This window comes from Stegostoma tigrinum, chromosome 35 (genome assembly GCF_030684315.1).
Source record: "Stegostoma tigrinum isolate sSteTig4 chromosome 35, sSteTig4.hap1, whole genome shotgun sequence".
NCBI lineage: Eukaryota > Metazoa > Chordata > Chondrichthyes > Orectolobiformes > Stegostomatidae > Stegostoma > Stegostoma tigrinum.
In genome coordinates, this window is record NC_081388.1 from 17,961,378 (window position 1) to 17,974,043 (window position 12,666).

At 44.3% G+C, this 12,666-nt stretch overlaps 1 protein-coding gene across 1 annotated transcript in view; it reads right to left on the bottom strand.

The window, feature by feature from the left end:
* Window positions 1–12,666, bottom strand: part of notch3 (notch receptor 3) — a 156,841-nt gene that overhangs the window by 20,810 nt on the left and 123,365 nt on the right. The window contains exons 15-24 of the mRNA XM_048521760.2: window positions 12,287–12,400; window positions 10,897–11,016; window positions 10,605–10,757; window positions 9,217–9,445; window positions 6,143–6,344; window positions 5,545–5,698; window positions 4,846–5,030; window positions 3,266–3,398; window positions 2,216–2,467; window positions 839–951 (exon numbers count right to left, since the gene is read on the bottom strand). Coding sequence (XP_048377717.1) covers window positions 839–951; window positions 2,216–2,467; window positions 3,266–3,398; window positions 4,846–5,030; window positions 5,545–5,698; window positions 6,143–6,344; window positions 9,217–9,445; window positions 10,605–10,757; window positions 10,897–11,016; window positions 12,287–12,400 — 1,655 coding nt within the window. The remainder of the gene's footprint in view (window positions 1–838; window positions 952–2,215; window positions 2,468–3,265; window positions 3,399–4,845; window positions 5,031–5,544; window positions 5,699–6,142; window positions 6,345–9,216; window positions 9,446–10,604; window positions 10,758–10,896; window positions 11,017–12,286; window positions 12,401–12,666) is intronic.

The window sequence follows — 12,666 nt, forward strand, 5'->3', positions numbered from 1 at the left end:
CATTTTGCATTTGAAATGACCCTTCTTCCAGTTCTGAAGAATTCACATTTGACTTGAAATGTTAACTCTGTTTCTCTCTCCACAGATGCTGCCAGATTGGCTGAGTTTCTCCAGCATTTTCAGTGTTTACCGCAGGTTTCAAGCACCTGCAGGGTTTTGTTTTTATGTGAGGATACTAAAAGCTAGCCTTGAATGTGACGCTCACATTTTGATAATGACCAAGAGTGGTAAAAGTTATTCAAGTGGAGAAGAAATCCTCTCAAATTTTTCCGGCCCCTTACTCCACTAATATCAACTAATAGGAAGATGTGGAGGATTAAGGGGGGTTTCTGAGAGGTACATAATTAATTCCTCACTTTGAAAGCCAACACAGGCACAATGGGTTGAATGGCGTCCTTCTGTGTTGTAACAATTCCATGATTCTGTGAAGAGTATGGGTTTCACCTCCCTGCCTTCTTGGAGCTGTGGTGGTTTACTGGGTTCAGAGAGATTGATTACCCTCCGCACCTTGTCGAAGCAGCAAGGCACTCTGAGAACCCAGTCAATTAATTCTGCCAACCATTGGGCACTAGAGGCATTTTCAACTGAGCCTCACCCCTGTCCTGCACCAGCAAAAAGAACCGTAGCTACTAATCTGGAGCAGAAACTCTGATAACTCCCTCTCCACACCCTCTCAGGGACACTGAGGCCAATTTCAATCATAACTCCACAACTCAGGAGTGAGGCAGAATGCTTCCAAATGGAGCGACTTAGGATAAAAAGGATTGGAATAAGTGTTTACACAAAAAATAAGCAAGCAAGCAAGCAATCTCAGTGTGCTTGTCTTTCTAGCACTCACCGGTTGACACTTGCAGGTATAACCAAGTGGTGTATTGACTGCAATTTTACAGTGGCCCCCATTCTCACAGGGTTGAGATTCGCACATGTTGATGACACTTTGGCACTGGTGGCCTGTGGGAAAAGAGGGGCAAAACCAGAAGTTGAACTGGGGCTCTCACAAGTTAGGGGGTGTTTGTAGAAGTTGAAGATCATGCTCATAATTACATGTTGGAACTGTTCATCATGCTACAAGTAAAATATAGGCTTGTGCATTACCAAACAAGGACAGAGCAACAATTGAGAAACTGCAGAAAAGAGATACAAAACATTGCCAGAACCAAGATGTCATAATTATTCGGAAAGACTGAATAGATTCTAGCTCTTTACTCTAGAACAGAGAAGACTGTGAGGTGACCTGGTAAAGGATTTAGAAATTATGTAGGGTTAGATCTAGAGTTGTCTTTATTTGTTGGCTGTCCAAAATGAGTGGTCAGAAATAGAAGATAGTTACTCACAAATTCAATTGGAAATTCAGAAGAAACTTTATCACTGTGTGATTGAATGTGGTGCTTAAGGGAATAGTTGAGGCAAATGAATTCTACTACAGCAAAACATTGCATTATATTCAGTGTTTGAAGATAGCACCAGAGCAGTGACACTACATATATGATAATAAATCTAAATCTAGCATGGATGCATTTAGGAGGAGGCTAACAATCAGGGGAGAAATAAAAAGAAAGGTATATCGGTGGGTTGGAGAAGTAATTAAAGTGGGATAGGGTTCATTTGCAGCATAGACAATGGCATGGGTTGGATTGAATAGCCCAATTCTCTAGTGTGGATTCCGTGTACACTGCACTGCTTTTCAGGGAGTGGCCATCTGGTGAACTGCCATATCCTCCCCATTCTTTACATTTCCAATAGCCACTATAATGTGCTATCCTTATTGGTCTGTCTACATATGACTCCAGGCTCATGGCAAAGTGGATGCCTCTTAACTGCCTTCTGAAATGGCAGTAGCGAGTCACTCAGTTCAAGGGCAATTAGAGATGACCAACAAATGCTGGTCTTGTGGCAAAGCCCACGTACCACAAACAAGGGAATAAAAATCTTTCTTTTGAAACTGAGCAGAATTGGAGCCAAGACACCTGGCTGAGTTCACAAGCACTGCTGCATTACAGGCAAGTCAATACCTTTAGCCTTCAAAGAGCAATCAATAGGACATCAGTAATTGTATTAGAAAAAAAAAGTAGTTTAAAAGTCAAACTGTAAAAGTGATTTTAAGCATAGGAAGTAAGCAGGAGAGAAAGAACAGCAGCAAGTGTGTTTGATTGGGTAATGGCAGAGATGATCATCTTAAGTCAGTACCATTCTAGGGTCCAGTTATCTCACTGACCTGTGAAGCCAGGCTTGCACATGCACTGGTAATCATTAGGTAGCTGGACACAGTCGATGGTTGTCTGTGGATTACAAGGGTTTGACAGGCACTCGTTAATGTCGCCCTCACACCGATCACCAGTGAACCCTGGAGGGCAGTTACATGTGTAGCCTCCAATTCTATCCACACATGTCCCATTATTCATACACTTGGGCATGTTTGTACCAGGAGATGGGCCACAGTCATCTTCATTGATTTCACAAAGTACACCTGCAAAAGTCAATTCCAAGTAATCAACAAAAGCTGAAGCACTGCAGCAAAGACTTCACAAGGTGCAGAAGAATCGATGATAAGTAGGATAAGTGCTCAGCGAGGGAGAGGTGAGTTGACTAGGATAAAGGCTGAAATGTACACTAGCTCATGACTACCCTGTTGTATAAGCTTTACACATAACCCTAGGAGATGCGTGACCAGAACTGCCGAAGATTTGCATTTAATTATCCAAAGTCACTGACCCTGACTTTCCGTGATAGAAGCTAAAGTTCTCTATTGGCAATAAATTTCCACATGGCCAATAATGAAACGAAATTGCAATTGCAAACTGCATACTCCATCCTGACCTGCTAGCTCCTTCCTGGAGACGGGCAGACAGTCAGGGGGTGGGCGGGACCCGGAAGGAGCATGAAATTCAATCCATAATGTGATCAGGTTTGATACATCGCCTTGTCTCTTTTGAGCAGTGACTCAATTTGGTTTTGTTAGTGCTCGGTGAGTCTCAGTTTAAAGATTTTGAAAGCTGGCTGGGGCCAAACAGAATCAAGATGAGTTTAAATCCTGAGGCCGAATCAATGATATCCCAATACAATGTTCATTAAGCACATTCACACTGGAACAACCTGAGCAAACTCCTTCAAGCCGACTCTTGCTCTTTGTTCCGGTACAACATGGCATTTGACAGAGTTCTGTGATAACCTCCTGCACCAACCCCACCCCACATCTCTCTCGGGAACTGTCTCCTCCATCTCCACCTATGAAAACAGTTTGTAAAGGGGACCCAAGCTCACTCACCCAGGGTTCCTGGTGGACAGGAGCAGATGTAGCGGCCAATCAGGTCAAGGCATGTCCCTCCATTCTGGCACGGGTTTGACTCACATTCATTCACCTCCAGCTTGCAGGTTTTCCCCTTGTAGCCTGGCATGCACTGAGGAAAAGAGGTCAAAGTTCATCGTTTGACATGATGAACACAAGCTTTTAAGTTTGATGTGTCCAGATGTTCCAACTAGTTCCTACCAGCTGAGATCAATAGGTTATTAACAGTCCTGAGCACAGTGTCGGGGTGGAACTGCCACTTTCCAATGACAACATGGCCTAATGATTCATGGAGAATTCACAAGGACAGTGATTAGTCTGGCTTGGTGCTGTTAGAATGAACTCAGTAAGCAGTTCGAGGTTTTATTTTCCTTTATTCGTTCACAGGATGAGAGTATCACTGGCTAGGCAGCATTTATTGCCCATCCATGGTTGCGCAGAGGGCTGATTAAGAGTCAACCACATTTTGGGTTTGGAGTCACATGTGGGCCAAACCAGGTAAGGATGGCAGTTTCCTTCCCTAAAGAACCTTAGTGAACCAGATGGGTTTTTCCTGACAAAACAATGGATTTGTGGTCATCATTAGATTCTTAATTCCAGATATTTTGTTGAATTCAAATTCCACCATCTGCCAAGGCAGGATTCCAACCTCGTCTTCAGAACAATATTTGGGTTTCTGGATTAATAGTCCAGCAATAATACCACAAGGCCATAGCCTCTGGAAGCAGCTTAGAGCTGGCGTTAAGACTCAAAAGAAGTTACTGAGAAATCTGTTTTGTTACTTGTGGTGCTTTCTGGGGTATTCAATGTGTATACAGATTAATTCTAAGAGTTGTAAATAAATTGTATATTGGTTGCTGATGGTATTAGTGCTCTAATTGCATATTAAGGTACTGTTGTTGGTTCAAAACAGTGGAATCTCGTGGCTTTAGACTCTCAGTAAGACCACTAGATTTTACCTGCTGTCTACTTTAAAATTAAAGATTAGTCGTCCCTTCATAATTTGGTGACCTCTTTCTGGATCACAACATAAAGTTGTTCGTTGCTGGTCTTGAATCATAACAGAATGAACCTTCCACATGATCCTAGTTTTGTGTTGAGAATCCATGACCCCAATTCTTCCCTCCCATGTAAATACACCAGCACAGGCCTGCCCTCAAGTCAGCACCTGGGGATCAGTGATTTCAATCAATCTCCATTGGAGTAAGGAATGCAAACAAATGTACATGTGTTTCATGTGTGAGAAGAACTTTGTGATCAGCAATTCACAAAGATCAGTAGGAAATATGAGTTTTCTCCCCCCAAACACAGCAAATGGCTAGGATCCGGGATGCAATGTCTGAGATGTGGATACAGATCTTGTGGTTTTCAAGAGGGATTGGGATAATTATTTAAAAAGAAGATATTTGACAGCTCCAGGGAAAAGGCCAGGGAACAGGGCTAGCTGAGTAGCTGTGAGAGAGCTAGTACATGCACAATGGGCTGAGTGACCTCCTTCTACACCATTCTATATGCTTCACAAGTAGTAGTACTTGTACTGAGCTTGAAGTTTTTCTCACCTCACACACATAGTCTCCAATGAAGCTCCTGCAGGTGGCGCTACTGTGACACGGGTTGGAGGCACAGTGGTCAACCTCGTTCTCACAGTAACTGCCTGTGTAACTCTTGGGGCAGATGCAATGATGTGCATTTCCAACACTGAAACATGAGCCTCCGTGATGGCAAAGCTGAGTTATAGCCACTCCTGTGCAAAGAACAAAAGAGAAATAAAAATACATTTTGACATAATAACTGCCGGTATCTGTTTACACATCTGCTCTTTTTTAAAAATCACACCAAATTCACAGGATTAGCAGTCCATCGTGGAATGGGGGAGCAAGCAATGTGATCAGTCTAGACGGTGGAACTGCTTTTTGTGTGAAGATTTGGAATGCTTAGTACTGGAACTGGAGCACTTTCCCACTTCCACGCCAGTGTTACACACTCGTAGGTCAGGAACAGAGGAGGAATAATTGGAATGAGGTTCCTTCCACGCTAATGTGTCGAGGAAACACTTCCAATTTCCATGCTAGTCATTTGCCTGGTTCCATCAGCCGTGCTGAACGACGGAGGAGGCTCAAAGGGCTGAATGGCCGATTCCTACTCCCATTTCCTATGTCCCCGTGCATGCTTCACTCCTTAAGGTCGGTTGGGCACTGTGCAAGCTGCTCGCGCTGCATGTCATGTCGGAGGAGCAACTTACATTCCACAGCCCCTACCTCTCTGTATGGCAGCCACTTCACACGACACATTGGGAATGTCACAGTAACGTCCTGCCCAACCGCTCGCACACTCACAGGTAAAGGATGTTCTTTTTGGGTGACACCGCCCGCCATTCTTACACGGTGACTTGCTGCACCAGTCTATGCTGATCTGAAGGAGGGAACGTGACAGATTGTTAGCAAAATGGTTTCTTCCGCTTGGATTTCCCATCTTTCTCTGTGGCAGTACACACAAAACTCTTTGAAGTTACGCACTTTGTGGCCAACCGGTAAGAAGTGGGCAAGAAAAATCAGCCAGTGAGAATCCACCACCATCAAAGTCTCCCCCCGAGGAAGGGTCACTAGACTCGCAACGTTAACTCCGTTTCTGTCTCCAGAGATGCTGCCAGGCCTCCTGAGTTTCTCCAGCACTTTATAAAGATGTCAGAACACTGTGTCTCTCTGTCTCTCTCTCTCTCTCTCTCACACTCTCACACACACACACATACACACACACAGTTTGCACTGCAGTTAACGGATGAGGGTGCCCACAGATTGGGAACTTTGCATGAGAAAGAAAGCATGAGAAAAGACAGAGCAGTAAATCAATCCTCACCTGACACCGGTCACCTGTGTACCCATGAGGGCAAGTACACCTGTAGGACTCTAACCCATCGACACACACGCCACCATTCAGGCACGGCTGTGAGTTACACTCATCAATGTCATACTGGCAATTGGAACCAGTGAAACCAGAACGGCAATGACAACTATACTCATTAATGCCATCTGTACAGGTCCCTCCATTGAAACAGGAGCTGGAAAAGAAAGAAAAACACTTTGATTTTGAGGCTATATTGTCTCGATTCATGGTCTTTCTTATGTGGGGGTTCTACTGGAATGTCTCAGTCACAGCCTCCAGTATACAGGCCCAGAAAACCAACTGTGGGCAATCCTCATCTAATCGTCAATTATTCCAGAACAACGCAGCTTCCGAAAGTTTGGGGGGGGGGGGGGGGGGTGGTGGTGGGCGCTCACAAGCCTAAGGGGTGTTGCCAGTTGAGATTTTGAGATCCTGAGCACTGAAACAGCAATGGTTCCCATGCAGCTTTGACCCAGTTACAACCACAATGCTGCTACTCTCACAGGACATGAGTGCTTAATGAAGGGTTGCCACAATTTTGAAGTCTTGATATGGGAAAAAATTGTTATTGCTACAACAGATATGAAAATGTACTAATTTGACAAGTCAAACCGTGTAGCACTGTTGATGGTCAACAGTCTCATAAAGCTGAGAAAAATGCAGTTAGTGAATCTGAACCATGGCTATACAACGTTTTCTAATCATTTAATATTTCCTGATGCTCCCTCTTGCTCAGAAGAGCATTGGGGAACCATAAGGAGTAATTTGGAGTGTGATATTCTTACAGCTGAAATAAGAAGGAAAGATTAGCATTTTTATTGTCCCTTCTACCTCAAGGCAATTGCAAAATACTTTAAAGCCAATGAAGGACTTTTCATGAATAGTCACTGTTGAGATACCAGAAAAGGAGCACACGTTTTAACACAAAGCAAGCTCCCACAAACAACAACAAAAATAATGACCACACACCCTGATGCTGGTTGAGAGTTAAGTATTGGCCCGAGGACTCCGCTCTCTTCTTCCATCAGTGCTGTGGCTATTTTGTTCACCAGGCCAGACAGAGCCTTCGGTTTAACATCTCAACCAAAGACAATAACCTCTCGTACTGCAGCACTGTCACTGAAGAGTCAGCCTGAATATTGTCCTTGAAGTGGGCCTTTACCTTCAATAGATTGATTCCAGAAGTGAGGAGTTTGTCTTATGAAGAGAGACTGACTGAGAAAGTCAGTCTAGAGTTTAAAAGAATGAGAGGAGATCTAATTGAGGCATGTATGATGGTGAAGAGAATTTACAAAGAAGATGCAGAGAGGATGTTTCCTCATGTGAGGCAATCGAGAATGAGAAGTCATAGTTTTAAGATGAGGAGTAGCAGGTTTAAAACAGAGAGGAGGAGAAATTACTTCTTTCAAAGCGTCATGAATCTGTCAAATTCACTATCCCAGAGGGTGGTAGATGCCAAGGCACTGAAAACAATTGAGGAGAAGATGAACAGATTTCTAATTTGCAATGGGTTGGAAGATTATGCGGAGCATCCAGGAAAGTGTCGTTGATGCTAAGACATCAGCTGTCATTGTATTGCATGGCAGAACAGGCTAGAAGGGCTTAATTGCTGATTCCTGCGCCTTGTTCTCACGTTCTTAAACCCACAAGCTTCTGATTCAGAGGTGTAGTGCATAGGTGAAGATAACTGAAGAACTGCTGGTGCACATGCAAATGCACCCAAATGAGAGACTGGACTTTCAAGGGGTCAATGAAGAAACCTAATGAGGAGAGGAGGAAAGGGGGCATCACTGCCACCGAGCTCATTAACTGGAAGATTAGTAAAAATTAAGCCTTGCAGAGTTTCCTTTGAGAAAAGATCTATTAACATCGTCTGATGTTCCAGTGAGCTTTTATTAATCATTCACTGACTGAGTGGGGCTAAGCAGTGCCAATTATTCATTTAACAGCCACAGTAAGAGATACCCACACCTCTCAGCAGCAGATACTGGCATGGAGCCAGCGTACAATTACAGTGCTCAGTGGGTCAAATATTCCCCGGTCTTGATCAATCAGCCTGGCCACTCAATGTAGCTGAGGAGACGAAGCAGGGCTTCACCAGGTGTCGGTTTCTAACTTTGATTTTTATTTGGAAAACCAATGGTTCCTATTGAACAACGCTCATTTCTTCAACCATGTGATTGACCGCTCCATTGACACTTTCCCATAAAGGCTCTAATTTATTGCTAATAAAAGCATAGCTGGCCTGACATTGGCTTCTTGATGCGACGAAACTGTGCTTTTATTAAATGAGCAATAAAAGGGGATTATATACAAAGATAATTCTTTTGATGATTACTGATCTAGACAGTGAGGTCCTTAATGGATGAGTTTGCTTAATGTGGTTCATTTTGTGGTCAACGAGAGAACAATACCGGAGAATGGAATATGTTCTACTTGAAACCATCCAAGGTTAGATACACTGTGGCTCAGTGGGTTGCATATTTGCTACTCAGACAGAAATTCTGCTCCATGGGCCCATACACAAACTCTAGGCTGACAGGCTAGTGCCACACTGAGGGAGTGCTGCACTGCTGAAGATCTCAGTTTGAATGAGGTGTTAAACCAGGGCCTCTGTCTGTGCTCTCGCGTAGACATAGGGCAACTATTATGAAGATTCGTGGGGAGGTTTCCCTTGCCTCCTGGCCAATATTCAACCCTCAGCCAGCATTATCTGATCATAATGATATTGCTATCCGTGGGAACCTACAGTGAACATATGGGTTGTTCTAATTCTGGCATTATAAACCTTCAAAATTACTCCATTGGCCATAAGGCAATTTGGAATGGCCCAAGATTGTGAAAGGCACTACATAAATACAGATTCTTCCTTTACAGCGCAAATCCAATCGACCCATACTTCCCAAACTCAGTTCGATCATTTCCAGTTCACAACACCAGCCTTCTGTCAGTGAGTTGTCAATGTGCCGTATGAGAAGTGTAGCTATGAGCTGGTGCCTACTCTGTACTGGCTGGGTCTAGTAACAGGACAGGCATAGCTGGCTCACCTCTCAGTGCAGTCAGGAATATTGTTCTCGCAGTGCAAGCCATTAAATCCAGGTTTACAGGTACAGGTGTAACTGTTGACATAATCGGTGCAAGTGCCCCCATTGTGGCACGGACTGCTCCGGCACTCATCGATCTCATCGGCACACCGGGTGCCTGCAAAGCCAGGCAGGCAGTTACAGATAAAGGAGTTAATTTGATCCAGGCAGGCACCACCATTCAGACAGGGATCTGAGGGGAAGGAAGCAGCAATTAATATCGGCGCTTTACACCAGTCCAGCGCCCCCTTCAGCATCAAACCTACCTTTTATACACAAGTCTCGAGAATGGGACTGGAATCTGTGCTTAGCAAGGAGGTATTTGGCAAGGTTGGCCCGAAAAGTAGGCAACACATGTGGCCTTAAATGAGAATAGAGGAACCTGGGGTCATTCAACCAGAGGACTGGACAGGCAGCCCTTACAATGGTGACGTCAACCAGCTTCTGAATGTACAAGGGGTCACAGTTAGGAGAAATGTACAGTTCCTTAAGGGCCAGAGGACCTTAAAAAGGTAAACAGAGACAAAGCTATGACGAGATTTGAAGAGGAAGATATTCAATTCAGATTTCTTTTGTCATTTCATTTAAAAACTCATTCGTATCATGGGCCAATATCAGAAAAGCGAGTATAAATTGCATGTGCTTAAAAAGAAGGGAGTGAATTACTCTCCTCAGTACAACTGGATGGCTTACTGGGTGGCTTTCGAGGATATTTAACAGTCGACCCCTTTGCTGCAGACCTGGAGTCACACATAGGCCGCACTACCTAAACACAATAGATTTCTTTCCCTAAAGGTGATTGGTGAACCAGAAGAATTTTTATAGTAATCCAGTAGTTTTGTGGTCACCATTACCGAAGCCTGTTTTTGCTCGAGAATTGCCTAATTAGCTAAACTCGGTCAGCTGCTGTGGTGGGATTTGAGTTCAAGCCTGAGATTCAACCATCGATACATTTTATATTGTTGTGGCCAGTCAGAGCCATCGAAGCCATTTTGCCATAGCTCCAACATGGGCGGCACGGTTAGCACTGCTGCCTCACAGTGTCAGGGACCTGGGTTCAATTCCAGCCTCAGGCGACTGTCTGCGTTGAGTTTGCACATTCTCCCTGTGTCTGTGTGGGTTTCCTCCGGGTGCTCCAGTTTCCTTCCACAGTCCAAAGGTGTGCAGGCTAGGTGGACTGGCCATGGAAAATTGCCTATAGTGCCCAGGCATCTTTGGGTTAGGTGTATTAGACATGGGGAAATCAGGGGTAGGGGAATGGGTCTGGGTAGGATGCTCTTTGGAGGGGCAGTGTGCATTTGTTGGGCCTGTCCCCACCCTGTAAGGATTCTATGATTCTATGAAGTACTCACTGGGAGTACAGTCATTGATGTCCGTTTCACAGTTGTGTCCTGCAAAGCCTGGTCGACAGGCACAGATGTAGCTTCCTAGTGTGTTGGTGCAAGAGCCTCGGTTCTTGCAGGGGTTGGTTGCACATTCATCAACATCTACTTGACAGATCCGTCCTGAGGGAATAGAGGAGAGAGTGAGAGAGACGGAGAGTGGTAAGGCACGTTGATCGTTCCCTCTGTCCTTCTGTCAGCATTCACATCAACGCTATGTTAAATTGTCATCCTCACCAATACTGCACTGGGTGCCACTTACCCTGCCATCCCTCCGTACAGGTACACACAAAATCCTCATAGTCAGGAGTGTGGTCACAAACTCCACCGTTCTCACAGGGGTTGGGCGAACATGGAACCAGCACATTCTCACAGTTAGGTCCTATGGATGGAGAGAGTGGCAAATTTCATCTCTGCATTACTGAGATAAATGATACTGTTAGCAGGAATCGCTCCTTGGGACTGTTTGAGTTCTACCCAGGATGGGATCAAGGCGTGTTCAGAAATCAAGTCTCCATTCTCAAATTTTAAGGCAAGTGGCAACAGAAACAAGGTTAAAACAGAGTTTTATTTTACTTGGCAAATTGCTGTTTCCTTGAAGGTGGTGAAACAAGGTGCAACATAAGCACATAAAAAGCAGGGGCAGAAGTAAGCCATTTGGCACCCCCCAAGCCTGTTCTGTTATTCAACAGTCTGAACTGTCCCAGGCCTCAAGCCCTCTTTCTTACCAGCTTCAAGGCCCTCAACATACTGAAATTTCAAACGTCTGTCTATCTTCCACTTTAAGTGCTCTCAGTGATCAAGCCTCCACAACCGACCAGAGTCAGGCTACAGTCACTCTTTGGTAGAGGAACCTTTACTAATATAAACTATGTGACACCTTACCCAAAGGGTCAACCAAACAGAATCCAAAATTGGAAGACAAGCCACAAGTGTGACATGTTCAAACCTCTCCTCTTCCTGACCTGGAAGTGGTATCATCTGAGCCACCAGAAATGCTCTCACATTTACTTCCAACAGTAAATATCAGAGTCAAATCCTGAAATCTCCTGCATAGGACTGAAATCTGCAAATAGAATCCTACAGATTTATCAAAATAAACCAGCCTGAACACACATCTCGCCAATTTACAGTACTTGACCTTTCCAGAAATGTATCAAGCTATTTTGTTCCTTGGTTAAGTTTACTGAGGGTGATTCACCCACACGCTCTGTAGCAAGACAAACAAAATTCAGCAAAAATTGGCAAGTCCTGTTACATTTACAGATGGAACACTGCTTTGATCTGAAAGCCATTTTCTTGCACATAACTCAAACTGTGCATGCTATTTACAAAACAATCTAACAGACTCAACTCAGCAATGACACACATTAATCATTAAAGGGAAGTATTCCAGTAGTACAACATGAAGGCAACACACTGGCATGCAGGAATGCTGCCCCCCCAATCCTCTGGCAGTGTTCTCACTCTATCTCAGATGCAAAGCTGCACTGAACCACAGGGCCTCGCAACACAACTCTTTGTGTCTCTGAGCTTATTAATGAAGACAATTAAAAGCACTACTGTAAGAAAACAAAGGCCAGGGACAAAACTCACTCCATTGCTGCAGTAACTACTAAGATGATTAGGTGGTCCAGGGGTCAGACTCTTACCTGTATAGGGCAGCTCGCACTGGCAAGTGTAACGAGCAATCCCATCTACACAGATTGCTTTGTTTAAGCAAGGGTTTGACGCACAGTCGTTAATGTTGACTTGGCAGTGCTGGCCTGTGTAAAGAATTAAAGCAACATTCTTTAGTGAGTGCATGGCTTGTGAAAAAATTAAGTAGATTAACATGGATGGGTCTTGTCCAGATTTGGTGGCATGTGGGTAAAAAAGATGGGGCAATGAACAGCATGCACAATGTGCTGAAGGAACACAAGTATCTGCATCGTTTACTCAGAGGAATGGAGGGAAGACACACACACATCTTCATATGGTGAGTTTTAATGATCTGGAACTGCTGAGGCCCTGTCTGAAAGGGTGGTGGCAG